Source organism: Gymnoscopelus braueri, assembly GCF_963280865.1.
Source record: "Gymnoscopelus braueri genome assembly, chromosome: 14".
Taxonomy (NCBI): Eukaryota; Metazoa; Chordata; class Actinopteri; order Myctophiformes; family Myctophidae; genus Gymnoscopelus; species Gymnoscopelus braueri.
In genome coordinates, this window is record NC_137619.1 from 28,164,220 (window position 1) to 28,191,817 (window position 27,598).

Here is a 27,598-nt window from a genome sequence, read left to right on the forward strand (position 1 = left end):
GTGTGTGTGTGTCATGCCAGACCTGGGTTACGAACATATTCATTTATTACCATATTTATGATAAAAGACCAAATTAAATGTATTTAGTTGTCAATGGGGAAAAGCTGAACACAAGCTGAATTGACTAATTCACAAGAGTAATACTTGATTTGTACTTAGTTGTGAGCCGGTGTCACAAACCGAAAATAGCTGATCTACATCTACTCGGAACCTCGGAGTATAAATCAAGCATAACAGTAGCACCAATTGAGTAACCCAGGTCTGGCACCTGTGTTATAGTATTATTAACTGTGTGATCCCACCCGTCCATTCAGCCATATAATACAGTGATGAAGATGACTCAAATGCTCTTCTCCAACCAATTCATTTCAGACATTTTACTTCATTTAAACACACGAATGTGGTGTTCAGTGTAAAATCAGGGAGAAAATCACATCTGGAACGATGCTCCTCCTTGTGGAGATATCTATTAGTGCCACAGAGTGTTGGTCATTTTTACATCCCATTTCCCCTTCTGAAATTTAAGTGGAGAGTGAGAGAGCATGACGTTGTCTCATCACGGTGTCTGTGGGCTACAGTAACGCAGTCACTGTGACCATTGTGAAACCCTGTAGATTAACATGTCCTGGCTCCATTCAAGGCTTTCCGCACCCTTCTCTTCTGGGACGCTTCTGTGGGCTGCCCTAGGTGGGGTGCTTTCAGGTGGTGGGTTTATTAACCAGCAAGGTTTTATGTTGCCATTTCTTTTACGTTCAATTTTTTCACTAAATATTCTTGCAGCTGTGCATGAAGAAAAATACAACCTAACAAGCTGTAAAGTTTTTTCAATAGTTTTGCATCACCAGCCTTGCCCACTGATGGCCATAATGCCAATGGGAAACCTCACCCTGATGGGGTGGGGTTTCCCAGCCCTGAGTATGAAGTAAGAACTTCATACTGTACAGTAGAATGACAAAATGCCTGTCATGTGAATATGGTCCATTCAGCGCCCCCAGCATTCCTCCCTTCAGGAATAGCAAGCATGACAGAAAGAATATTTGAATAGTTGCTTTCATCAAATCATTCTGTTGTACATACAATATCTGTGACTTTGCCTTTAGCAGGCTTGTCTTGCACAGTATACAATTAACAATGCAATAACGTCAAACCACAAAAACAAAAGTTAACGACTCTCCAGTCTGTTGCTTCATACAGCAGCATTTTCATTAGGTGTACATTTGAATCCTGAAAAGAAAAATGGAAGTCCACATCACTGCATTGAAGCTCCCAGTTTGCAATGATATTAACATCAGGTCAGACCTGATGAAGACCCATGTTGGGTTGAAACCTTGTCCTCATTAAAGTTACAGTGTGTATCCTGGGGGCTTCGTTGCAGTGTGCGGACTTCCCTTCGTTTTCATTTTTAAGTCCTGTTGTCCAGCACCCGTGTATAATAAATACATTCTTTGGACGTGTGTGCTTCGCCTTGGACTCCATTTCTATATTTGAATCCTTTCAGACCCATCAGACCAGGGACAAGACCCTCTGTCATAAACTCATAAACACAGACCCTGGAATAAAGCAACCAGACGTGGACTAACCCAGTGGTTCTCAAAGTGGGGTCCAGGGACCCCCAGGGGTCCTTGAGGGGGTTCCTGGGGGGTCCCCAGCTAAATGATGGATAGTTAGGAACCAAATAGAGCCTTATGGGTCTGTAACTCAGAGAGCGCACAAGTGGAACCAAATGGACCCTAACGGATCCATTTGGTTCCATTTGTACACTCTCACTCTTAAATTAACATTGATTTTACAAAGAAATACCATTAATTGGGGGTCCGTAGCCTAATGCATGTCAAACTGGGGGTCCTTGAAATAAAAATGGTTGAGAATCACTGCTAGAGCTGTAAAAAATCTTCTCTTATGGGGGTCCCTGGTATATCTTTTCAAATGGGGGTCTGCAAGCTAATAAGTGTCAATTTGGGGGTCCTTGACATGAGAAAGTTTGAGAACCGCTGGACTAACCAATAAACACAGTCTTCCTTTCCTCCCTCCAGTCTCCAGCAGCAGCAGGTGGAGACGGCTGCCTCCCGAGTACGGCTCCACCTCGGAAGAGGAATTCGGCTCCAACCGCAACACCCCGAAACACGGAGGGCGCCCCCACCTGCGTCCCCATCACCCGGTCCTGCACCGCGGCTCGAGGACGGGCAGCAGCGGAGGAGGCCAGGGGGGCGCGGCGGCCCCCGGCGCGGTGACGGGCCCGGGAGGAGTGGTGATGAAGTACCGCATGAGGGAGCAGGACGAGTACATGAGAGACTGGACGGCACACAGCGAGGAGATCGCCAGGTATCCATTTACACCGATGTCTATGATCGGTGCCTCCAGGATTTTGTGGTCAACAATCCCCACAATAAATATGACTTATTAGTTTATGCAATTTGGCCCGATCCACACAATATTTCAGTTTAACCCATTCGTGTCATTTTAGATTTTAACTATACATATAGCATCATACGTTTTTCAGAAAACACCGCGCGGCGATGTGATGCGGCATGGGGATGCGATGCGGAACTGGGTTCCAATCGAACCCAGTTCGATTTGTGCGTCTTTTCGCATGCGGTAAAAACTGATTGACTAATCGCACCCTGTGTGCAAAGGCCTTTAATGGGATAAAGTGGTCAAAAGTGCTGCAAGATTTGCCTTTCGGGCAGCAATAATCGCAACAATCACTGCGAAATCCTGGTGGGACTGATTGATCTGACTGACTTTTTATTTTATTTTTATTGGATGTGATTTGTATTGTAGCGTCCTCCTACATATTGTTAGAATTTCATATGTCATTACATAACCATCTAGTATTTCGCTATTGTCGAGAAGGTTTGAAAGTATAAAATAGGGCTTAAGTGGATAACAAAAGATAATTATTATAACCAAAGGTTTGTCATGCCTGTATTAGTGACTGGAGCACCCAGTCAGTGCTACTGTACCAGTGTTAATAATAATGTCCGAAACAGCTTGAATTTTTAAGGCAGTGCTGGAAACAGCTTGAATGTACTCTCTGTGACATGCATTAAACAAAACAGCTATGGCTAAAACAATACCTTCTAGTCTGTATCGTAATCTTAACTTGAGTGACTCCCTGAGTAATAGTCATACCGTATACTTCTTTGGCTACTAGATTACTGGTATTGTTTACCACGCGTCAGATTTTTGTAAGATTACTTTGTTTGTCTGCATGTAAACCATACAGTCAATAGCCTCTATGCACTATGTAAATGCACTGTTAACCAATGTCTGATGGTTAACAGGTTATTCCCCTGTGTGCGCAGGATCAGCCAGGATCTGGCGAAGGACCTGGCCATCCTGGCGCGGGAGATCCACGATGTGGCTGGGGAGATCGACTCGGTGAGCTCATCTGGCACGGCGCCCAGCACCACGGCTAGCACCGCGGCCACCACGCCCGGATCGGCCATCGACACCCGAGAAGAGGTAGGCCCTGCACGCCCTGCGCAGCCGGACATACAGGAAGGCATGAGAAAGGTGCCCCTTCTTCTCCTTCTTCTTCTATCCATATTGGCATTCCTCCACGCATGCGCACATCGCTCCTCTTGACAGACACCCTGCTTCTGTTGCGCTGAATTAAAGATGGCTAACTCTGACTCCTTTTTGATGGCTAACACTGCTGCTTTTGGATTTTTCATCCCTCTTTCTTTCTTCGCCATGAGAGGAAGAGGAGCATCAATGCTTTTCTTTTATTACAATGGGAGAAGTATTGACTGGCAACCCTCATGAAGCTTTATAACTGCTTAGCTTACCCTCAAAGCTTTTAATTTTCTCATTTATCTCACATTTTCATCTAGTAAGTACAACTGGTTTGTTTCCTAACCTCCTCTCCTCTCTACCCTTGTGTCTTGCTCTCTTGTCCCCACACTTCCCATCTCTTTCTCTGTGTCTCTTTGTTTTCTCTCTGCGTCTATTTTGCTCTCCCTCCCAGCTCGTGGATCGGGTGTTTGACGAGAGCCTCAACTACAGGAAGATCCCGCCCGTGATCTCAACCAATAAGGCACCTGAGATCAACGGGCGGCCGGTGGAGCTCCGCCCCCGCGCTCCTGACAGCCTGGAGCCCCGAGCTCTGAGGAGACGCACCTGGAACCGAGAGGAGGTGAGAGGAGAGGAGGAGGAGGAGGTGAAGAGAGAGCGGAGAAATAGAACACAGGAGAAACAGATATGATGAGGGAGAGATAATCTGGTGACATACTGTACCAGAGGAATAACAAGGAAGTGTAGCCCTGCCATCAGTGGGTTTGATTCTCTGAATCAGTGGTTCTCAAACGTTTTTGGCTCTGTAACCCCTTTCATTGTTTTCCTAATCCAAGTACATTTTGCAACCGCCTTTTGAAGAATATAATTACAAATATGAAATGGAATGAAAGAGTTGCAATTAGTTCTCCTGAGCCGATAACGGCAAATCACGTGCCCCCTGTAGTACCTCTGCATACCCCACGGGGTACACATACCCCATCTTGGAAACACTCTAAAATATGGTTGGGATATTAGAGCTATTAGAAGTGTTCTATCTATTCACTCCTGTTTACAAGTAGACAGTCAACTCACTTCTTGTCTCACCTCTCAAAACCAATTTCACTACAAACACTTTTACTCTCACTTTATATAGCTGGCTGCATGTGCAAAACAGATTTCCCACTAAAACAATGGAGTTTATCTAATTTAATCGAGCCTACTACAGGTTAATGTATCATGTTAATCTGGGTCCTTTGATGCATACTATATTGAATATATACATTGAGCACACAATATATTTTAAGTACATTATTCTTCAAGACTTAAGGGAAAGTCAGCACTCTTGTGTTGCAAAAATAATACAACAATGCCTTAATTTAAATATAGCAAAATGTAAGTCAGTTTCAAGGTGTTCATTGCTAGATTAAACTGATGAATTGGATAATATGTAATGACAAGGATCAATAGGTTGGAGTCATCTCCAGTGTTTAAACTGATTGGATAGTGAGATGTCATTGCAAGGTATTCTTCCTGATTGAACTTAAGCTAAGCTCAATTAAAATATATTTTGAGTTGCTCTTTTTCAAATGATGGGTATCTGATGGAGGAAATTCAGTGTTCCTTTCAGTGTTTGATGGTAGTTGTTGTCCTCTGTCCATTCAGGCGGTGTTGGACAGTCTCCTGCTTACCTCAGTGTCTCAGCTGTCCTCCAAGATCAGACAGTCTGTTGACAAGACAGCAGGAAAAATCAGGTAAATGCACATCTAAAGCTTTAAAGGCCCACTCAGTCATTCAGTATCGTCCAAAAGGAATTACAAAAGGCGCCTGACACAACAAGGCAGGAACTACTTTTCTTCTATCATGACGTGCTTTGTTAGACTTATGAAAAGAGAAAATGTCCGGTGGTGGTGATCCATGGATCCGTGGTTCCCACTCAAACAAGTCGACTATTTGCTAGCTTTCTTTGCCGACTGAATATCGTTGAGGAATATAATGGTATTGTTTTTGTTTTGAAATATGTTTATTATAATTACATATAATAAACATATAACATTATAATAACTACATACATAATATATTAGATAGCATTTGCTAATCAAACAGTGGACATTTAAGATAAGATAAGCTTTTTAGTTTGGGTCGTTTCAGTATTATGTAGCCTAGCTACAAGCAACAATAGACATAGCAAATGCACAACTGACATCAAGAATACAAAAACATGCCATTCTAATGGAATGGCATTAGAATTGAATAACATTCCCACGGGCATTTTGCACGGTGCATGTAAGCACCTGCAGTATGACATTGTGTGTTTGTGTAACCAAAGTCATTTTTATCTGTCATTTGTTTCGCTCCAGGATATTGTTCAAAGACAAGGAAAGGAACTGGGACGAGATTGAGAACAAACTGAGATCTGAGAGTGACATACCGCTCCTCAAAACCACCAACAAGGTAGGGCAACCCCTTGTATGGGTATTTGAACAATACAGTGGAAGTACTCAGATATTTTGCTTAAGTAAAAGTATCAATACCACAATATATTTTTTTTTAATTTACTTGCTTAAAAGTGCAAAAGTATTGGCCTCAAAATGTACTTACAGTACCATAGTAAAAGCATCACATCGCAAGCATGTAGATCAGCTATTTTCGAATAGCCGAAGTGGTTAATGTATGTTTTGTAATAATAATCTAAATTTGCAAAGTCACTAGTTACTAAAGCTGTCAAATAACGGTAGTGGAGTAAAAAGTACACATACTTAAGTGAATTAAAAGAACCTCACAGTTGTACTTAAGTAAATGTACTTGAGTAAATGTACTTTACACACTGGAACAATAGAGCACAGAGAGGAACGTAGTGATATGAAGAGATAATGGTTTTGAGAGCTGATGGCATTGTTGCTTTCCTTTTCTCCTTTCTGCAGGAGATCGGCTCTATTCTGCTGGAGTTAAAGAGAGTAGAAAAACAGCTTCAAGGTACTGTAAAAGAGGCATGGATACACGACGCGCACGTATACACGCACGCACGCACATACATAGGAGCATGAAACATGATACACCTGCAGACAACATTCTCTCAATCAAACGCACAACAAACACACACACACACACATACAGCCCCACAAACCCATAAGCACAAACAACTTTTTGTGTCCAAGCCATATCAACGGGCAAGTTGTGAGTTGTAGATTTTACTTACCTTTGAGTAAGTTAACAACTGACAATAATCAAAGGCATATATATCAGTATACATTAGGCCTGACCTCGACTAAGTCGAATAGTCGACTGGTTAGTCGCGGGGGGTCCGAGTCGACTGCGTGTCTCTTAGTCGAATCTAGTCGAGAATTTTTTATTTATTATTATTTATTTTTTAAGGGCCAAAAATGATTTTTTTATTGTTTTTTGGCCAAGTCTAAACCTGCAACCACACGTAACTTCCACTTTATTCTTCTTATTCCTCGTCTTTGTATTGGTATTGTTTGTGTTGGAGCGCCTCAGAGCGGCTTTTTTTTTTTTTTTTTTTTTTTTTTTTTTTGCATTAGTCGACTGCCAGTCGACTATTGGCAATTAGTCACCAATTAGATTCGACTAAACAAATCCTTAGTCGGGGACAGGCCTAGTATACATGCATCCGTTGCTTTTTTGTGGGTAAAAAATATTCTATAATGGGGTATAGAATTTGCCGCTGTATTGGGACTAACTTAATAATAACTTGTTGTATAGTTGTACATACTGTATTGCAGTAATATCGTTTGGTTGACACAAATACCCATGGTACACCTGGACTTGTCACGTCGCTTGAGAACCACCGCTTCATTCCACTTACTTTGAGCTGTCCTACTTCCACAGTGATCAACGTGATGGTGGACCCAGATGGCACCCTGGATGCCCTGACCACCCTGGGCCTGGCCACCAGCCCCACCACACCCACCAAGCCCCAGGTCCCCAAGCCAACCAGCCCCGGATCCCAAGCCTCCGTCCCCGGTCCCCTCCCGGAGATCCTGCCGGGGCCCGCCGGGGGTCCGACGGCCACCGTCGCCAACAGGGGACAGGCCGCCTCCGCCAAGCCGGAGGACACGGCACGCAACCTGGATGTGGGCATCGGTGGAGCGGGCAGAGGGGGGCTGGCGTTCAGCCGCATCCGACCAAGCGGAGAGGAGGCCATCGCTCAGAAGTGAGCCGGAACAGATAATCCTCTGAGATAATTGTACAGTGAATGAACACCAGCCTGGGATTCAGAGCTCACATCAACATGGGACAACGGTAGAAATATGAAAACAGACTTGACACAACAACCACCACTTTTCCTGTGTTTTCGGGGGGATGAGATCATGAATATACTGACTTCATTTAGAGAGCGCAAGTGTTATCAGACCTGACCTGTGGTGAACTGTTCTCCAGGTCTGAATGAATGGACGAACTCCTGTGGACACTGGGGGCGATGCGGATCTGAATGGACACACGATTATAGCCCCTAATGGACAGAAACCCCATGTATAGTGTAGCAGCCAAGAGGCCACAAACCTTAAGTCGATGGATCATGGATACACCCCCTGAATGGACAAAACAGCCCTGTGAATGAATGGACACTGTCATACTACTACATGAGTAGCGTAACCGTAAACTGTATGTGCATACTGGCCAACTGCTACCGTAGTATATCAATGGTCAACTTCCTGTGGTTGCGCAATCTCTGCTCTCCCTCCAGCTTTCCTCCTCAAAGCCTTCTCTAATGTGTCTGGACCATATAGCATCATTTATACTGTGTAACTGTAAGGCTTAATTTATATATTGTTGCACGTTTTGTCATGCACTGAAAATAGCAGATCTACAAGCTCTCTGCGACGCGTGGGCTGTTTTCGGTGCACGACACCGGCGCGCAACGAAGTATAAATTGGGCTTAATACAACCCCTGTAAGATTGTTTAGCTCAAGGACATCATTTGGAATGTATCACAGGCTGTGGGCCACTTGGCTCTCATACCTCCTTACATTTCTAGCGGCTCATTAATGTCTCACAGCTTTGAGCCGATATATTGAGTATTATGAGCCATGAGCCATGTATAGCTTGTTTTATACAGAATAAACTAGGTTTAGCTTCACAAAGGACATGCCTTAAAGTGCAGCATCAACGGACGGATCCCCCGTACACGCAATAAACAGAGGACAAACGACATACCAGACAAACATACAATATACACTATACTCCCTGTCAGTAGACAACAGAATTCAATGTACAATAAATCTTGCAATATCAGATGCTATATATACACACTATGCTGAAATGCAGTGCAGTACACTGCGATGTTTTCCTTACTAATTTACAATAGAGAGAATAGTTTCTTTGCCATCTCAAGAAGTGCCCAAGTTTATATCAAGCCAAACAAATTCATAAACAGATGCACTATTAATCTCCAAAACTCCTATACAACCACAGAACTCTTATTATTATATGTGACTTCTCTCCGTCCACTGGCCCATCCTTAAGACTTAACAGAATCCTTTTGCAGACTGAAATGGATTTCTATAGTGCCTCCCTCTTCTCCTGCCTTTCATCCTGTACTCCCCTTCTTTTAGCTCCTCTTTCTGTCAGGAAGTTGATGTTTGTATTAATCTCACTAATGTAGAATGGTAGTCACCATTCATTAAGTAGAAGCTGCTGTTGGCAAACCACTACCAGTGACCCAACAATCGTTTTCAAATGCCATTAAAATTGTTAGCAAACCAAGCTCACCCAGTAGCATACCAACATTATTTTTTTTCAAATACAGAGAACCCCACAACATGCACTCACACACAAAATAAAAAGTAAAGAAATTGTATTTTTGGACATACGGTATCAGTTCATCTTTTGCTGTTAATAGTTTTTCGTTATCTACAGTATTTGAAGAACAGATTGATTTATGCAGATCAAAGATTCAGTTGACAAGCTATGGTGAAAAGCTTTTTTTGTTATTATTTTTATTGTGTTTGTACTGTACACTGAAAATCAGTGCATTTTGCATGATGACAAATGTACTTTTATGTACATTTGGCTTTTGTTTGCCCTTTTCTGTCATGGCTGATGTGATTTTAATTTTTTTGCACTAGCAGAGGACAGAAACATTGTTCTACAGGGGCCCTTCATAGCATTCAGATACTGTAATATATAGCTCTTTGTATAATCTTTTGTTGTGACTTCCTCAAAAGACTACAGCAGTGTCATATTATACAGTCCATAGTTTTTTATAATTTCATCGCCATTTTATGTTCCTTTATTTACAAACTATGGACTAGAGAAAGCTGCTAGAATTTGTTTCGCTAATGTCTATATAAACACGTTACAAGGACTGCTAGGTCCAAACTTCTAATGTGTCTTAAAGGACAATGCGTGATCTCAAGCTAATGACTGATCTACCCACAAACCTGTTTTAACACTTTTACGTATCATGTGGCTTCTAAACAATGAATGACGATGCATTTTTCCCTTTTACACTAAGAGGGGTCGTACAAGTACTGTACTGTAAGATAATCCAGACACAGGCATGCACTTCCCCATTGAATTTGCTGCTTTTTCTAGCAACTTTTAGGGGGACTAGCCATTTTCTAATCATCTCTTCAGCTTATTGTCTGTGTCCTAGAATAAGATTGATTAAAAGACAGTGTATTAATACTTAGACTTTGGCAATAGAGAATTTAGGTACCAGAATCCTTTCCTCCTTTCTTCTTTTACCGTATTGTTCAATATTTGATGCCTCCAAGTGCCAGGTTTAACTACAGAATGGCACTGATTTTTTTTAAAAAGGAAGAAAACTTGTCTAAAATTTTATTTCTCTTGTTTTGCACATCAGATTGTGGTGGTTTCTTTGCCATGGAGAAGCAGTCACACATCACAGTACAGTGGTGGGACGCACAACGCTAAACGTCACATTGTCTGATACCAGAGCGACTGCCTTGTCTCTGTGGAACTATTCTAGTCTTTATACAATATAAAGAACAAGTTCAAGCCACTTGCTTTTTGTCACATTTGATCGAAAAAGAAAAGGGGATGGCGAATGCTCGGTACATGTTTGTTTTATTTTTTTAAGCTGTTTACACGTTGTCTTATCAGTGTTTATTTTCTCGTTTTCTCTGTCTTTTTCTTTTTTGTAAAGACCATTTTATTTATTTTGTTTAATATTTCTTCAATGTTTCATGTATTTTATATTTGTTTTACTATCTACATTTGTTACTTATTGTTAATAAAGAGCCATTCTGATGTTTATTTATGTCTGTGGAGTGGATTTCAAACTATTACAGATAGTTAGTATATCACAAAGTACGTGTACCACATTACAATTCCCGTTGTATCAAGAATTCAATTTGTCACAAAAGAATTGAAAGTGCCACTCAGGAAACTTAGTGAAGTCCTTTTAATTCCTACATACAGTACAGTAACTTAAACTACATGCAAAACTTAACAGAATTGTGTTACACTGGGAACATCAGTGGTTGATCCAGATGATTATGGCTGATATAAGGATAAGGGTGGTGGTGTGAGGGCTGGATTTTTAGCCGGGGGGCCAGCCCAGCTGGCGTCCACCCAGGACGTGGATGTGGATGTGATAGACCGACTGGCCGCCTTCCGACCCGTCGTTGACTACCACCCTGTAGCCTTTGGTCAGCCCCACCTGCTCAGCACACTTCTTTGCCACGATCATCATGTGACCCAGTAACTGAAAGTGAGAAAGACAAGAACTGAGTGATAATGATACGCAAATTTAAAAAAGAGTGTTAAGTTAACCATTTTATACTTTGTCGAAAATAGCCGCTCTACAGCTCAAGCGATGCATTGCGACACGTTGTGTGGGGAGTCTGGGGACCCCCTGGAGCAGTGGCGTACCCACTGTAGAGGCCCAACTAAGATCTCGCCTCCCCTAAAAAAAACAAATAACCCGAAAATGTGTCATCTCGTGCTTAATGTCCTCAAAGTCACGCATCCAACAAGCTTTGAACTGAGCAGATGGGACCTTCCGTTCCAGAGATAATGGCCAAAACGATCGCCGATTTTCGATTGAGTTGAAATTTCCTTTTTGGGGGTCTCGTCTGCCCTAAACGCCACTGGATTACCCCACTTTGAAAACTACTGTCCAAGTCTATCCAGCCTCAGTCCAGCTAATCAGAAAGTGCTGATGCCAGAACTTAAGCATGAAAACAAAGTAGGAGCATAGGAACACCTGCACACAGGAGTAAACGTTTTGATACCCACAAAGCCGCTTTGAGGTCTCCCAATACTTACGGCAGCATCACCATCTTCTGCTTTAGACAGCCCGATGATAGGCTTTAGTGGGACAACAAGGAAGTGAGTAGGTGCTTGAGGGGAAACATCATGGAAGGCTATACACTGAAAAACAAAAAGGACAAACTGTCTTTATCAGAACAATCTGGAAGCAGGATGCACTGGATTTAATCATGGATCTATTTGCAACGTCATTGTGTGTCCACTGCCACATAATGGCAATAGTAGACGACTTAATCACCAAACAAAGGCAAGGAATCACAAACCACTTGTTTTTAATGTTTTTGGAGGGCTTTTTAGCCATGTATTTCAATACCATTATAGCCACACATTTGCCAATAAGCCAAAGCTGTTTATGTACAATTTTCAGGCTGCTTTGGTGAATAATTTTAAAATAAAATGTGTGAAGCAGCCCCACCATCTGTACAATCAGTGTAATATCACTGATGAATTTAAATGTGAATAAACACTTGCATAACTTCAGAACCCGCAAAAAAAAAAAAAAAAGTTTAATTCATTTTGAAACAAATATAACAGTTATTTGAACAGTTATATTATTTGAAATATTATTTTCCAAATTTCGAAATGGAAGATAAAGTTGTGCATTCTGCAGTCAGTCCAATAAAGCTCGTACAGATCAGACTGACACTGACAGCGAGGCAGATTTTTATACGTCGTCGTACGACGGTTTCGCTCGCCCAAAATAGCCAATCTACAAGCTCATAACGCGTCGCAATGCGACACGTTATGAGCTTGTAGATCTGCTATTTTCGGGGAACTGTGCAGAGCTCGGGCTAAAAGGCTAACTAACATAAACGTCGTCAGCCAGCGAGCCATGGGTGGTGGTCTGTCTTGTAGCCATGGATCACACGACGGTCGTCTGTCACGACCGTCATGGATGAACTTCAACCTGGCGTTTGCACTTTCTCCCTTTTTGGCCCGTACATCTACATAAACGTTCAGATTTCAAATATAAAGTGCTTAACCCATGACCACGGCTGTTACAATTCTGTCCGGGCCCTCAGAAGTACCCGTATCTTCCGTATTGTTCAATAAAAAAGCATTTTAATCTGAGAGTTATAATGTATCAGAGTGCAATACACCTCCCAACTGATAGGGTCGCGTCGAAAGAAAAGTCGGAGAAAATGGCCACCGATCGGATTAAAATGCTTTTTATTCAACAATACGGAAGATACGGGTAATTCTGAGGGCCCGTACATAGTTGTAACATCCGTGGCCATGGGGTAAGCACTTTATATTTGAGATCTGAACGTTTATGTAGATGTACGGGTTGTAAATGGAGAACGTGCAAACACCAGGTTGAGGTTCATCCATGACTGTCATGGTATGACAGTAATGTTTCAGGGCTAGTGGTGGTGGTGCATGTCTCATTAACTTCCTTACATATGTGTTTGTGCATGCAGTGTGGTATTCGTGTCATGCGTACATACCTGATCATCTTCGTAGAATATCTTTGCAGGAATCTCCTTGCGTATGATTTTGCCGAATATCGTGTCTCCACCGGGTTGAGCAACCTGCGCTTTAGCGATTTCATCAGCCATGTTGGAGCAGAGACTGTGCTGACTAGATTGGACTGTTCCACTAGTCTCACACATGCACCACCAGTGTTGCCAGATTCGGCGAGAAAAACAAACGATCAGGTCTAAAAATTGCAGATCTACAAGTGAGCTTGTAGATCTGCTATTTTCAAAAAAAATATTGAAAAAAAATGTAAAATGTGTAATATGTTTGAAACATTCTAACAACACAAATTTGGTACAGGCGTCCCCGGAACAAAATATTTTCATGTGAAGCACCCCCAAATTAATGTCCGCCGACAATAGCCTATTAATTTGGGGGTGCTTGACATGAAAATATTTGAGAACCACTGCGGTTTCAACCATAATAAAAAAATAATTGGAAGCAAACCCAAATAAGCAAGTACACTTCAGAAACAAGCCCCGCAACTACCAATATTTCCAAGCAACTTAACAGAAAAACAAGCCTAAAGTCGCTTATAATAAGCCGACACGGCAACGCTGTCTACATCCCATATGTCAGAGGGGTGCCAGCTCGCGCTGTGATTGGCTAGGTGGTTGTCAGGCAACCGCCTATCTATGAAGTTCATGAACCCGGAAGAAAATTGATAGTGAGCATAAGAAGTCAACATGGGGACTCGTCTGAAGGTGAGATTTGTTGTTGTTCTTTCATATCAATTAATATCTGATCTGATGGACTTTCATTTGCACTCTTGTCTGCTGTATTATTGCTGCTGTTATTGTAGATTCCTTTATTTTCCATTTGCCTGATTAAATGGTATGAAGCAGCTTACTGCTACACCTTTCTCATCTGCTGGACGTCTATGAAGATGTTTAAATGAAGTGATGTGTGTGTAACGTATAGGTGTTGGGCGTATTTAAAGCGTTGCACAGAACCAGGATGGCTGTGTTCAAGGATGATCCTATAGCACTGGAAGGTAAGTCCTGACAGACAGAAAATACTGTATCTGCTGCAGTTGTCATTTGCATGGCAGTGAGTTTTGTCTATCTATGTAACTTCAGCCTTGTTTTCCTACATCTGACTTGTGTTTACCTTCATGAAGCTGCAAGGTTCAAAGTCAATGAGGGGTTCAAGACAAACAAAACTGAAACTTCTGAAGAAAGCATCAGAAAGGTACAGTATAATTTATGCTGTAGTGCAAGTAGTCTGCTGGATAAGTATATTTTTGCGCCAATATCTAGGTCAGTGGTTCTCAAAGTGGGGTCTGGGGTTCCAGGGTATCCCCAGACCCTAGCCATGGTTCACATGACGCTTGTATACAAGCGTCATGGTGCCGAGTTAGCCTGGTAAACCCTCCCTCCGGAAATCTCATTTCTATTTGATTCCAGGAGTGAGTCTGGCCTGATAGCCCATTCTGCAATAGAGCACCGAAGTCCTGACGTGACTCGTTCATCCCCAGGTTTGCGGAAGTAATTTCTCTATGGAGAATAACATTGGGTCATCTTAGAATCGTCTCATATAAGAATTGTGGTCCAAAAATAAACACCGCGTGTCGGCGTTATTGTCAGGGAGGAGGTTCTTTATCGTTTATGATAGTCAGTCACTTATATTTGATACAGTCTGTTTCTGGCGAAAATGTAACTAATTCGGCGGAAGTAACATTAGCGTTTTCTCACCGTCAGTTGATGCTTCATATCCATAAGAGTCAACCCGCCGTGGTCATTTGTTTATTTTTGGAACACAGTTCTTATTTGACGCGATATTAAATACGTCTATGGGATTCAGAACGGGGGTGGAAAACTGCGAACCAGGTAGACAAACAAAGGATGTGTAAATGACGTCAGACTTCGGCGGTCTATATTGGCTGCAGGCTGAGTTGGGCGGAAGTAATACCGTTGACTGACAACCCCTTCAGCCAATGATATTTTTTCCCCTTCAGCCAATCAGCAGTTCACCAGTCTAATGTGACGTCAACGGGACTTTTGAGACAGCCAAGCCCAAAATGGGTTGCCTTATTCGGGTACATGGGTGTCACTGCCCACCCCTACCGGTTCTCTAAATTTTTATTTTTAAATAGGCTTTGTCATGATTAATTGACCACATATATGAAGTTAAACAACTAAATTCTATCCAAACGATATCTTATAAGTAAATTCCGTGCCTCAAAATAGAAGTTAGAGAGCTTTTTGAAGTCAAAAAATCGCGGAGATTATAGCGGACAGAAAAAGATGGCTGCCGTTCGTGTTTTGGGCTCACTCGAACTCGCCACCTGATTGGCCAACTGTCGCTGTCAATCACAGAACGATGTGCGACGACGCTGATAGGCTCGGTTAGCTGGTAATTCCACTAGAAACCCCCACAATGGGCTATCAGGCCAGACTCACTCCTGGAATCAAATAGAAATGATATTTCCGGAGGGAGGGTTTACCAGGCTAGTGCCGAGTCCCCCTGGTCTAAAGTTGTGTTCGATTTTTTCACATTGCCATCTCTCACATAAACATAAAGGTTCAGATTTCAAATATAAAGTGCTTACCACCGAGCCACGGATGTTACAAGGCGATGCGGACCGCGATGAGTACCCGTATTTCCCGTATTGTTCAATAAAAAGCATTTTAATCCCATCGCCGGCCATTTTCTTTTTTGTTTTATTTTTGTTTTGTAATGTATCAGAGTGCAATACACCTCCCAACCATTAGTGTCGCATGGTTGAAAGTATCGGAGACAATTTGGAGAAAATGGCCGGCGATGGGATTAAAATGCTTTTTATTGAACAATACGGGAGATACGGGTACTCATCGCGGTCCGCATCGCCTTGTAACATCCGTGGCTCGGTGGTAAGCACTTTATATTTGAAATCTGAACGTTTATGTTTATGTGAGAGATGGCAATGTGAAAAAATCGAACACAACTTTAGACCAGGGGGACTCGGCAGGCACCATGACTGTCATGGTATGACAGTCATGTTTCAGGGCTACCCCAGACCCCAGTGTCCATTTGGTTAGGAACCAAATGGACACCTTTTCACTTGTACACTGTCGGAGTTAAATTAGCACTGAGGATTTTACAGGGTAGAATTGGGTCCCAGAGATTACAAAAGAAAAGAAAAGCATCATGGGGGTCCGTGACCTAATGCACATCAAACTGTGGGTCCTTGAAATTAAAAGGTTTGAGAACCACTGATTTAGGTAGAGTAATAGTCTGTATATGTTTGAAACGCTGAGGAAGGCCGACGTGCCGAAACACGTCCGTTTCTCTAGACAGACTGCTGCTGCTGTGCAAAAAAAATAAAAATAACATAAATTACTCAGAGTGCTGACAATCCTTTCACAGTAATAATCTGTATCATCTTTAGTGCATTTTTAAGAACCCATCTTCCTGCTGCTTTCAGATGATCAAGATGGGCTCAGATGTGGACCTTGTTCTTCGAGAGACTGTCATACAAGCAGAGCATGTAGCAGAAGATAAGATATGTAGGTTTTTTCCCTCTTCTGACTTATATACACACATTTGATATGGTATCTATATTGTACAATTCTTCTCTATAACATATTTGTGCTCTTACAGTGCTTCGACCCAGAGAAAGCCTTCTACTAGAAAATGTACCGTATTGTGACCAGCCCAGGGAGGGCTGGAAGAAGAAGAAAACATCAGTACAATCAAAGTGTAACGGATCCACCTAAAACTACTTCTCATTTCATGAGTTGAAGTAACAGTAACTCACCAGGCACAAAAAAAAGGAGCTGTAAGAGCTAAGCTACTCTTATTGATGATTTTCTGTCATAGTTAGATTGTCATGTGTATATTTATCTGTGGTAATGATCTGACTATGCATGCACTCATAAGAAAATGTTGTGTGTGCTTATAGCTACAGTATTTCTTGCTGATTTATTTGTTGTGTTGTATTCTCCGATTATCAAATGTTAATGTTATTGTTTGGGCTTCTCTGCCTTTTATTGATAGTACACACACAGTATGAGAGACAGGAAACAGGGAGAGAGAGACAGGGACTGACATGCAGCAAAGGTCGTCGGGCTCGGGAGTCAAACCCCTCCCGAGGCATTAGAGCCTATGTGGTATGCACCTTAACTGTTAGGCCAGCGGTGCCCATCAAATGTTATTTTAAACTGCCTTGTATTTAAGGTCATGGAAGCCCAGCACCATAAGGAGTCCTAATTCACATCATTCTTATTCCTATGTCTGAGTCCCAGTATCAGTTATGAACAATTTTATATTATTTATATAGTATGTGAGAATAAGCAATGGTTGAAGAAGGTAGTGCACACACATCTGTGGCCCAGGTGGAAGACAAGCAAAAGTGTCATAGAAAAGAATAGAGTCTGCACACTGGTGGACATATATTTTGTCCTGATGAAGATCTGAATAGAGCGAAACGTTGACAACGCAACAAAAATACAGCAGAGCTTTTTCAGCCTCACCAGTGTGCAGACTATTCTTTTTTTAGAATAAGCAATGGTGTCATTGAAACCACATTTGAATTACTAATAAAATCTAAATGACATCAATGTATATGCATTTTGTATTTGTTTTTATTCTGTTTAGTTTGGTCATTTACAAAGTGATAGTCTGGAAGGGGATTTGAAAGTGTGCCCTACAAGGATTATTTACAGGCAGTTTTTGCATTGCTTCTCTATGTACAGTATAGAATACTTTTAATTAAAAATAATGGTAACACTTTGTATGAAGCCTATGTCTGTAATGCATTATAATCTGCTTATACAGAAACTATAATTATAGTTATAAGCATTCCTAAATGGTACTTTTTAACGATAATCATAACTTACAGCATTTTATAATGGCTTATAAGCCTTTTGTTTTCCTTGTGGGTATTATTTTGATCAGGATCATTGTGCAATATAATTCTCATAGTTGTAATAACAATATATGTGTGTGTGTGTGTGTATATATATATATATATATATATATATAAATGTAAATACATTATAGTCACGGTTATGATGCATTATAGTGTGATAAGTCACTATACGTGGTCATTGGGTGTTTGGAGTGGAAAGTGGAATCCAGTCTTCCCAATTAAGTCTGTATCCTTGCATCAGGGTTATAAGGAGATTATAATGCATTGTATGCTTATATTGTATTATAGACAAGGGCTTCATAGAAAGTTTTGCCAAAATAACTAATGTTCACATTGTGAAGTTCATCCTTTTTCTTCCCCCAAAATTTTGGGGATTTGTTTTTAAATATTTGCAACAATCCTGTAAATTACTGTAACAATCTCATCTATACAAATTCAATAGTCGACCACATTTCATTAATTGTTGTATTGTAGATACACTCCACTCCACAAGGTGGCGCAGTCCGCTATGAAGGAAGAACCAACTAATATACGTACGTCATCAGCCTGCGGCGGCGTTGCTTTGGCAACGTTTATTTTGTTTTTCTTACCATTGGTAGCTTTGATGAGAGGATATGAGCTGAAATGCCAAAACTAAGGTAAGAATCATACTTGTACACAATTATTATGTGCAGTATTTTTTGATACCGGAATATTAAAACAAATATTATTATATATAATATATATAGACAAGAAGGAGTGTGTTTTTCTTCTTCAGCACAGACACGTTGTGGGAGCTGGCCGCTGTGGAGGTGCAGACTAGAGAGACTGGATCCAAGGAGGAGGATGGAGGAGAAGCTGTCAGTGAGAGGACCGTGTTCCTCCTGGGGAGTAAGGCTGGGGTACGGGTACGACTGTAAACAACCACAGACATACATTACATTACACACGTGGTAAACAAACAACCACACATGCCTCAATACAATACTACACATCACCTCACCAGTGCAGTGGTGTAAAGTAACTAAGTACATGTACTGTACTTAAGTAAAATGTTGAGGTATTTTTACTTTTTTATTTTCAATTATTTTACTTCTACCCCACTACCTCTCAGAAAGACAAATATTGTACTTTTTACTCCACTACAATTATTTGAAACCCTCAGTTACTAGTTACTTTGTACATTTTTTATATTATTACAAAACATACATTAACCACTTCAACCCTGTACTTGTAATGTAATTTGCAATTTGAAAATAGCCGATCTACAAGCTCACAACGTTGTGAGCTTGTAGATCTGCTATTTTCAAAGGATTTTTTATACATGACGAACTTATGAAAAGGGTGCATAATGAGTACTTTTACTTTTGGTATTTAAGTATATTTTGATGCCAATACTTTTGTACTCTTACTGAAGTAAATTTTGAACACCAGACTTTTACTTGTAACAGAGTATTTCTACATAACAGTAAAACATGTCAGTACTTCTTCCACCACTACTTCACACATCACACGGTCACATTGACCTGTTTCTAATGGAAGCACACTTTCTTCTCCTTTCCAGGGTAAAACTTCCATTCTCCTCAGATGTCTCGAGAGGTGAGTGTGTGCAGGAGACTGTCACTGTTACCTCAATTCATCGTTTGTGACTTTTCAACTCACTTGTTTCTTGTGACACCTGTCTTGTCTTGATACCCCCTCAAAACCTTGTTCTGCTTGGATAATTAGGAATACTAGTTTTAAGATGTATTTCATAGTACCAGAAACCTTCATACATATGCAGCCATGATCTGGACTAACTTAATCCATCCCTATCTGATGTATAAACGTTTAAATTACTTATGACTTAAAGCTGCACTGTGTAACTTTCCTCTTCGGCTGCGCAAGTGCTGACATTTTTACCATTGGGGAGATCAAAGATTATTTTGAGTCTCGAGCTAAAAAGTTTGGGAACCAGTGGTCGGGGGAGGGAAGCCGGGTGGGGAGGGTGATCTTTGTGATTACACGTACTCCTACAGGCTGGGGCAGCACCTGCCAGCGGGTAGTATTGGGCGGGAAGAGTAGGACGAAGGCTATAAGTCCTCCCAGTGGGGGTTCCTCACTGGCAGGTGAACCAGTATGGTACAAAAGCAGTGGCAAGCAGTGGGAGGAATTAATCAGCATAATGACTAAATTGTACTACCTAAAAATACTACCACTCAGTGTCTTCCCTTACCCTTTTTTTCTATATTCAGAGATGAACCGCCCAAGCCGACCCTAGCACTGGAATACACTTTCGGCAGACGGGCCAGAGGACACAACACTGTGAGTGAGGATGCAGGATTCAAAAACATGGATCTTCAACTATGTATAGAATACTATGGAAGAGGTGACCTAGCTGGTGCGTTTCAGCTAGTTATGACAAGATATCCCATCTATATTCACACGACCCGGATGGTTTACCAGGCTATTATCTCGTGGCCACGACATAATTAATGAACTATGCTGGACACCCCTTCTTCAGTAGAATACAACACATGGTCATTCTCAATATTCACTGTCTATATTCTTAATTCATTCTCTATGTCTCTTGTTTATAGAACATTTAGAACACGTAGCGTTGCTGTGGAAAATGTAACACAACTGCACATGAATGAGCACAACTTTGTTTAAAACAGTCTGGTAAAGCTGACAGCAAGGTGATCCCTGTCTTTCAGCCCAAAGATATAGCCCACATTTGGGAGCTGGGAGGGGGCACGTCCCTTTCAGACCTGGTCCAGATCCCCATCTCAACTAATAATATCAGGTAGACCACAAGCACATTCAGAGTGATGCAATTCCAGAGAGAAAGAAGATGAGATAGTCCGTGATGATGTGTGGTGGTGTGTGTGTGCAGATGTGTGTTGGTGTGCGTCACTTTGCGACACGTTGAGATCTGCTATTTTCAAAGCATTTGTATTCATTTGGATACTTTTAGTACTTAAGTGTATTTTAATATGAATACTTTTGTACTTTAATTTTGAATACTTGACTTTTACATGTAACAGAGTATTCCTACACTGTGGTATTGGTACTTACTACTTTTACTTTAAGTACAAAATGTAAGTACTTCTTCCACCACTGGCAACATCCCTGCCAGGGGAGTGTGTGACCACTTTCTGTTTATCCTACTACAGTACAAGTCAATTTTCCTGTGTTTTCCCAGGACATTGTCAGTCATTCTAATCCTGGACCTGTCTAAACCCAATGCCCTGTGGGGCACCACTGAAAGGCTGCTGCAGGAGGCACAAACCCAGGTTCAGAAGGCCTTCTCCCAGGTGCAGCGAGCGAGAAAGGCCCAGGGTGGAGGCAAGAAGGAGGCCTCTGTCCAGCCAGCAGCACGTGTCTTACCTAAAGACTATCCGGTAAGTGTTTTTTCTGGTAAAAGTGTAAGTGTAAATGGTGCTCACGGATCAAACAGGATCAAGACATGTGAAAAAAAAGAGGAACAGCCTTTATTTATTAAAAGGCAACTGCCAACATGTTTCGACCTCGGAAGGTCTTCATCAGGGCGAAAAAATAATCTAGTTCTTGACTTTCATTTTTTTAACCTTTTATTATAGCGCCCTCATTAGGCTGACATTGGTGGACAATCATTGGTGGACATTTTATTAGTAAGAAAGTAAGGAAATTGAATAAGAAGAAGAAAACTAGTAGGGGGTTTGAGCCCCTAATAAACCAATAAAATGATAAAACTGGATAAATAGTGCATTATAAAAACCTCATAAAAACAGGTTTTGAGAAGAGATTTAAAAGATAATGCCGAGTTAGTGCCTCTTAAATGAGATTATGGCGTGTCTACATTAGCATTGAACAATATGTTCATTCCCATATTCTCTACATGGGAAATAGAGTGACACTGAATCATGAAGGCAAATCCTTAATACTCATGAGCTAAGTATTTGGAATAACTGACATAGCAGTATGACTGGTGAATGACTCAAGATAGTCTAGGATCTAGGATGACACTGAATGTCATGCTTGAATGTTGAGTGCACTGTGACTCCATCCACAGGACAGAGAACTGATCAACCCCTTCCCCATTCCTCTGCTCATCGTCGGCAGCAAATATGACATCTTTCAGGTGGGCTAATGTGGACTCTACACTCATTCTAGACTTCACTTATTGCACATACATTTTCACTCAGTTGGTTTTCATGAGATGGGAAATACCACTTCATCATCACATGACATGTTCACATGGTGGTCATTTTGTTCTTACTTCACATTCTTTTCCCCTTTTTGGCCCTGGGTTCACACACATTTAATATCTTGTTTGCAGGAATTTGACTCAGAGAAGAGGAAAGTGGTCAGTAAGACCTTACGCTTTCTCGCCCACTACTACGCAGCGTCCCTCATAGTAAGTCCACACTTACAATGCGCAGTGTACACTAGTTTATTCATTTGCATATTAAACCTCCAACAGTGAGCACCTCTTCTGTCAATTATGACAATGCAAATAGCTTCCTCTTATCAACGTAGACTCCATCCATTTGAACAGCTGCCATCTTTTCTCATTATCCCGATTTCTTCTTTAATCTCACCGTCTCGTCTCGTCTCCTCTTACCTTTTCTTTAGTTCACCAGCATCAAGTCGGAGAGCCAGATGTCTAAAACCAAGACCTTCTTCTCCCACCTGGCCTTTGGTCTTGAAAGAGGGTATGAGGACCATAACTCACCCACTGCACCAATGATTACACTAATGGCTCTATAGGACAACAGAGTAGGCCACATATTGTTCGGTTAACCACTTAAGCCCTATATACTTGGTTGGAAGTAAATAGGGCTAAAGTGTTTAACCCATTCGACGAATAGCGAAAATAGACGATGTTCAAGTAAAATGTTTACATTTTTTGGTCACCTATGACATGCTGAAAATAGGGACACCAGTTTTTTATGTAAAAACAACAGTTAATGAACTCTAAATCGCTCTCACTTAATTTACAGGAAAAGAAAACATGATAAAAGCAAAGCTATCAAATGCTTTGTAAAATGTGACTGTGTATAGAGTAGACTTTTGACCCCTCTCAGTCTCACCCACCCCGTGGGGACATGGACCCCAAGTTGAGGGCCACAATGTCATGTTGACCTCACACGTTCCTCTCCTCACCAAAAGACCAAATGTCCTCGCTAAATGTCATTTTTTATTTCATCTATACGTTTTCATTTGCAACCATACTGAGCTGGGTGTGTTTCTGTGTGTTTGTTTTATCAGCAAGGTTGTGTCATGTGATGCCAGCAAGCCTCTCATCATACCAGCTGGTTCTGACTCTCTCAGTCAGATAGGTGAGCACAGTGTCTCCCTGTGGCCAAAGTTAGCACGGCAGCTGCTGTAGTTGTGTTCAAACATACAAGGTGAAGGTGTGTCATGAAATGGGAAAATGCTTACTGTATATGAATTCAAGGTGATGTGTTGTTTTACTACCAGGTTCCCCACCTAGCAGCGATATGGACATTACATCTCTGCACGCCAAAAACCCTCTAGACCTCTGGAAGAAGGTCTATGAGCATGTCTTCCCCCCGGAGGTGAGTCATACTCAAGGTCTCTCCCCTTGACCGTCCATGTGCAGCGCAGTAGCCCACCTGACGCCCCAGAGGAGCTTCATATCTCCCATGACCAAGGGGGATTCCCCTTTAGCAGTAGATTTTTGGTTTCACACTGTGGAAACGAGACCTACATTTGAATCCAGGTGGTTACATATGCGCAGATGTATGTACGATCATCTCATAGACATAAAAGTTCAAATGTTCAAGTAAAGGTCATAAGATGTCCAACTTCCATGCTCACAACCATTGTGCTAAAGGGACCCCCTGACCCTTAAAGTCCTTGCAGGAGCGTTTATTTCAGAATCATTTTAACTGATGTTTGTGCAGTGAGTACATCCGCACAGAATTATTATATTTCGTTTTTCTTCTAAACAAGGTCGATTATTCACCGCGATTAGAAACGTCAACCTGCATGAATGAGGCATCACCAAATGAATATGTGAATGATGTGAAATATTCAAACACATTTTCTGATCATTTATTCATCTTGCGCCTGGTGTGTAAGGACCTTTCTTTTTTCTTTCTATAGATACCATAACCAGCACAGCTTCATAACAAACACACGTCCTATACATTTATTTCAATGTCTAATCTATATCTGTGTATAAAGAGGGAACCGCACGCTATTGCACATTCTCAAACAGAATAGCTCATGAAAGCAGGTCAATTGTCCTTGTGTTTCTGTTGTCGTGTCCAGAGCACCAGTGAGCGCCGGGAGCTGAAGGATCCAGCCAAGGACTCTCAGTACATAGAGCCACAGATCGATGCCATGAGAGCACAGAAAGACCAGGTAAATCAATACAGGTCACTGTGCTGCATTGGCAGGGACGTTGCATGAACAGCACTTTAAAAGGGAAACTATGATAAAGTCAGCATGACTGCTTATGGGTTTAATTGGGTCACAAACAGACTGGCATTTCATTGGAATAAGATGTTACTTTACCTTTCTCCTTTGTTTTTAATGGCCCAATGACCTCACATTGCCTCTTAATTTTTTTTTAAACACAGAATTCCGACAAAGAGTCGATTAGGCTTGAGCACACTTTTCCCCTGTGGGATCAGTAAAAGTCTATCTAAGTTGTCTTCCCTGCATGTCATCTTGTAATGAGAGCACTGACCCATAGTAACCCTTTGTCCTGCATGTAGTAAAGGTCCGGTTATGGGATGATTTTTAATGGGCGGTAATATAACTTATGGCCATGGCCTTGAGGCAAAATCTCTCTTGCGGTCTCTCTTTCTGTATCTGGCTATCTACTGTGTGTGTCTGGAAGCCTTCCTGGCACAGTTACCTTTTCCCACCATACGCACTCCTCGCACTTGATGTTATCAGTCTCTGACTCTCACCTAGTACTCATGCTGTATCGTGGAGTGAAGGGCTAAAGGTTTACTTTATGCCAATTCTAATATAGAGAATAAGGTTTGCACAGACCTAAACACGTGTCTAGATAGATTGCAAATTGGTATTCCTTCTACCTGTCCTGGCTGCCCTTGCCTCCCAATAGAATGTTATGGCGAACAGAACATTTTGCACATTTGACCACAGTTTCCGTTAATGTTTTTGGGAAGAAGTTGGGGGATTGGATGGCACTGTAAAGCATAAAGTCAAGAATGAAAATAAGAACACTGGTGTACCTCAATTATTTGGAACCACAGGGATGTCATAATATCAGTGAAATGAATGACGATGACAAGTACAGTATGATGTCCTCCTTTAGATACAGCCAACACCTTGGACCAATATACATTTTATTGGTGTTGATAAATAAGATGTTTTGGGCCACTGACCTAGTCATGTAACTAAATTAACGTTTGTTTGGACAATGTTGGACATGGCAATGTATTCATTAGATATGCTTTATTATATATTTGAATTAATCAAATGAAAACAAAAATCTATATTGAGATATAAGTAACAATGATTCAACAATTCCTCACTATCTCTCATATTGTCTTCCCTTTTAACCTGTTCTTTAAAAGTCAGATTTCAGTAAATTAATTAATATAAAACCACTGAGTTTTATCGTTGAATTTGAATCATCTGCGCTGATTCAAAGCACTAATTTTGTTTTTACCTCAAATGTTTTCTACTTGACTTGATTTTTACATGTCTAATATTAAAGGTTTCTCTCTCCTCTCTTGCCTCTCTCTCTCTCTCTCAGGAACTGGAGCAGTATAAGCGGGATGCAGCCAAGTTATGGAAAGGACTGGAACTTGAGAGCTAACAGTCAAATGTACTTTATTATTGCTCACATTTACACTACATCCTATTGTACCGATTTATAGTAGCTGCATAAACACTTTATATTTATACTATTTTGTCATTTTGTTTCAGAGCTTTTTGTATCCCATAGCTGGCCATTCTTACAATGTATACAAAATGATATTCAAAATATTGTTGAACAAAACCAAACAATTTGTTGGTAGATTAAAATTGTTTTACAATCTACCTACAGATTTTTTTTTTTTTAATATACATGGACATTTAATGTTCTCTACAAAAATACAAATTTAACATTTGCCCTGTCTGCAGAGATCCTGGTTCAAACATCACAACATAAGCAGCTATACAGATATTATACTATATCATATCATATCATACATTCATGAATGGTTGTATGGGTTTACACTTTTAAAAAAAAGTATTTCCCAGACTGTGGCGTTTGGACTAAGATGACAGTGCTTTGTATTATGAACCATGAGTTACAGAAATGAAGTTAGTTTATCAATACACTTGATCTCATGGTTATCTCAATTATGCCCTGTAAAGGTAAGGGTTGAGTGCAAACCCACAAGACTTTCCTGATGGTTTTAGTGACGTGTGAGGTGGTCTCTGATCGTGTAGCTGAACACGCCCAGCAGAAGAAGGACAGGCAGGAAGGAGTAGAGAAGCAGAAAGTCTAGTGTGTATTGTGACAGAGTGCCGGGGTAGCCCTGGGGCCTATTACACGAAAGGAGAATTAAATAAGCCTGGATTTAAGTCAAATTCAGGTTTGACAAAGTCTGATCCGTACAGCCTGGTTTATTCCGTTCCATGAACGCCAAGCCAGGCTGAAAAGGAGCGACTTTGTCGAGCTAGACCTTGTCAAGCCAGGCTGTGTCGAGCCAGGATGGTAAAGCCAGGCTTCACGTATTCCTATAAAAGACCATGAAAGTCGATAGCAGAATCCTTGAACTTGACCAATCATGGAGCCCAAAACTGAAAAACGTTAATAAGAACAACATGCAAGTATAATCAATCAATCAATTCTTCAGCGGTGGTCTCTTCATGTTGTAGTTTAGTAATGAATGGCTCAAGCTGCTCTCAGAACCCCTTTTATGCCAGGGGCCTGTTCCTCAAAAGGTGAATTAAAAAAGCCTGGCCTTAAGCCAAATCCAGGCTTGACAAAGTCGGGTCCGAAAAGCCTCGTTTATTCCGTTCCTCAGACGCCAAGCCAGGCTGAAAAGGAGCAACTTTGTCGAGCTAGGCTATGTCAAGCCAGGCTGTGTCCAGCCAGGATAATGAAAGCAGCTCATGAAATCATACACGGAAGTAAAATGTATTTAAGCAAGAAAGGAAACGCGACCGCAATAAATAGATCCAGGGAGAAAGCATGGCAAAGTATTGCAAGCACACACTGTGTGTGTGTGTGTGTGTGTGTGTGTGTGTGTGTGTGTGTGTGTGTGTGTGTGTGTTTGTGTTTGAGACGGACGGGCAACGGGACGGACGGGGGACGGGGGGGGGGACGGGGGTTGACCGCGACAGGGGGCCGTGACGGGATGAGCGGGCGGGACGGGACGAGACACGCAATAAATAACCCCACATTTGCAAGACCACTTTGGTAGAGGTTTGTGTTGTGTAGTTACCTTGCCATCATGATGTAACTCCAAAGGTGGACAAGAAATAAAAAATAATTTCTCCATTGACTAGAAATTGATAATTTAAAATATGCTCCTCATTGACTTACAAAGAGGCTCCTTTAAACCCATAACT

At 41.4% G+C, this 27,598-nt stretch overlaps 4 protein-coding genes across 4 annotated transcripts in view; 3 read left to right on the forward strand and 1 right to left on the reverse strand.

Annotated features, from left to right (window-relative positions):
* The window catches only part of cep170aa (centrosomal protein 170Aa), an 83,702-nt gene extending 72,965 nt beyond the window's left edge, over positions 1–10,737 (forward strand). Inside the window, 7 exon segments of the mRNA XM_080450016.1 lie at positions 2,034–2,322; positions 3,285–3,516; positions 3,971–4,138; positions 5,161–5,249; positions 5,856–5,949; positions 6,420–6,471; positions 7,345–10,737. Coding sequence (XP_080306142.1) covers positions 2,034–2,322; positions 3,285–3,516; positions 3,971–4,138; positions 5,161–5,249; positions 5,856–5,949; positions 6,420–6,471; positions 7,345–7,673 — 1,253 coding nt within the window. The 3' untranslated portion in view covers positions 7,674–10,737.
* Positions 10,738–10,870: 133 nt separating this feature from the next.
* On the reverse strand, positions 10,871–13,353 carry hint1 (histidine triad nucleotide binding protein 1). Its single transcript, XM_080450018.1, has 3 exons — positions 13,203–13,353; positions 11,752–11,856; positions 10,871–11,188 (listed from the first exon to the last, which is right to left on the reverse strand). The coding sequence occupies exons 1-3, from the start codon at positions 13,311–13,313 to the stop codon at positions 11,024–11,026; spliced, it is 381 nt and encodes a 126-aa protein (XP_080306144.1). The 5' UTR covers positions 13,314–13,353; the 3' UTR covers positions 10,871–11,023.
* A 523-nt stretch (positions 13,354–13,876) lies between these two features.
* On the forward strand, positions 13,877–17,778 carry lyrm7 (LYR motif containing 7). The gene is made up of 5 exons (XM_080448781.1): positions 13,877–13,937; positions 14,155–14,227; positions 14,354–14,424; positions 16,640–16,721; positions 16,816–17,778. Exons 1-5 carry the CDS (start codon positions 13,920–13,922, stop codon positions 16,929–16,931), a joined length of 360 nt encoding a protein of 119 aa, XP_080304907.1. The 5' UTR covers positions 13,877–13,919; the 3' UTR covers positions 16,932–17,778.
* Positions 17,779–18,679: 901 nt separating this feature from the next.
* Positions 18,680–26,074, forward strand: dync2li1 (dynein, cytoplasmic 2, light intermediate chain 1). Its single transcript, XM_080450017.1, has 13 exons — positions 18,680–18,723; positions 18,843–18,966; positions 19,629–19,663; positions 20,299–20,368; positions 20,761–20,849; positions 21,249–21,447; positions 22,098–22,166; positions 22,365–22,442; positions 22,661–22,740; positions 23,297–23,367; positions 23,510–23,607; positions 24,326–24,418; positions 25,788–26,074. The coding sequence occupies exons 1-13, from the start codon at positions 18,710–18,712 to the stop codon at positions 25,848–25,850; spliced, it is 1,083 nt and encodes a 360-aa protein (XP_080306143.1). The 5' UTR covers positions 18,680–18,709; the 3' UTR covers positions 25,851–26,074.
* Positions 26,075–27,598: the final 1,524 nt, after the last annotated feature.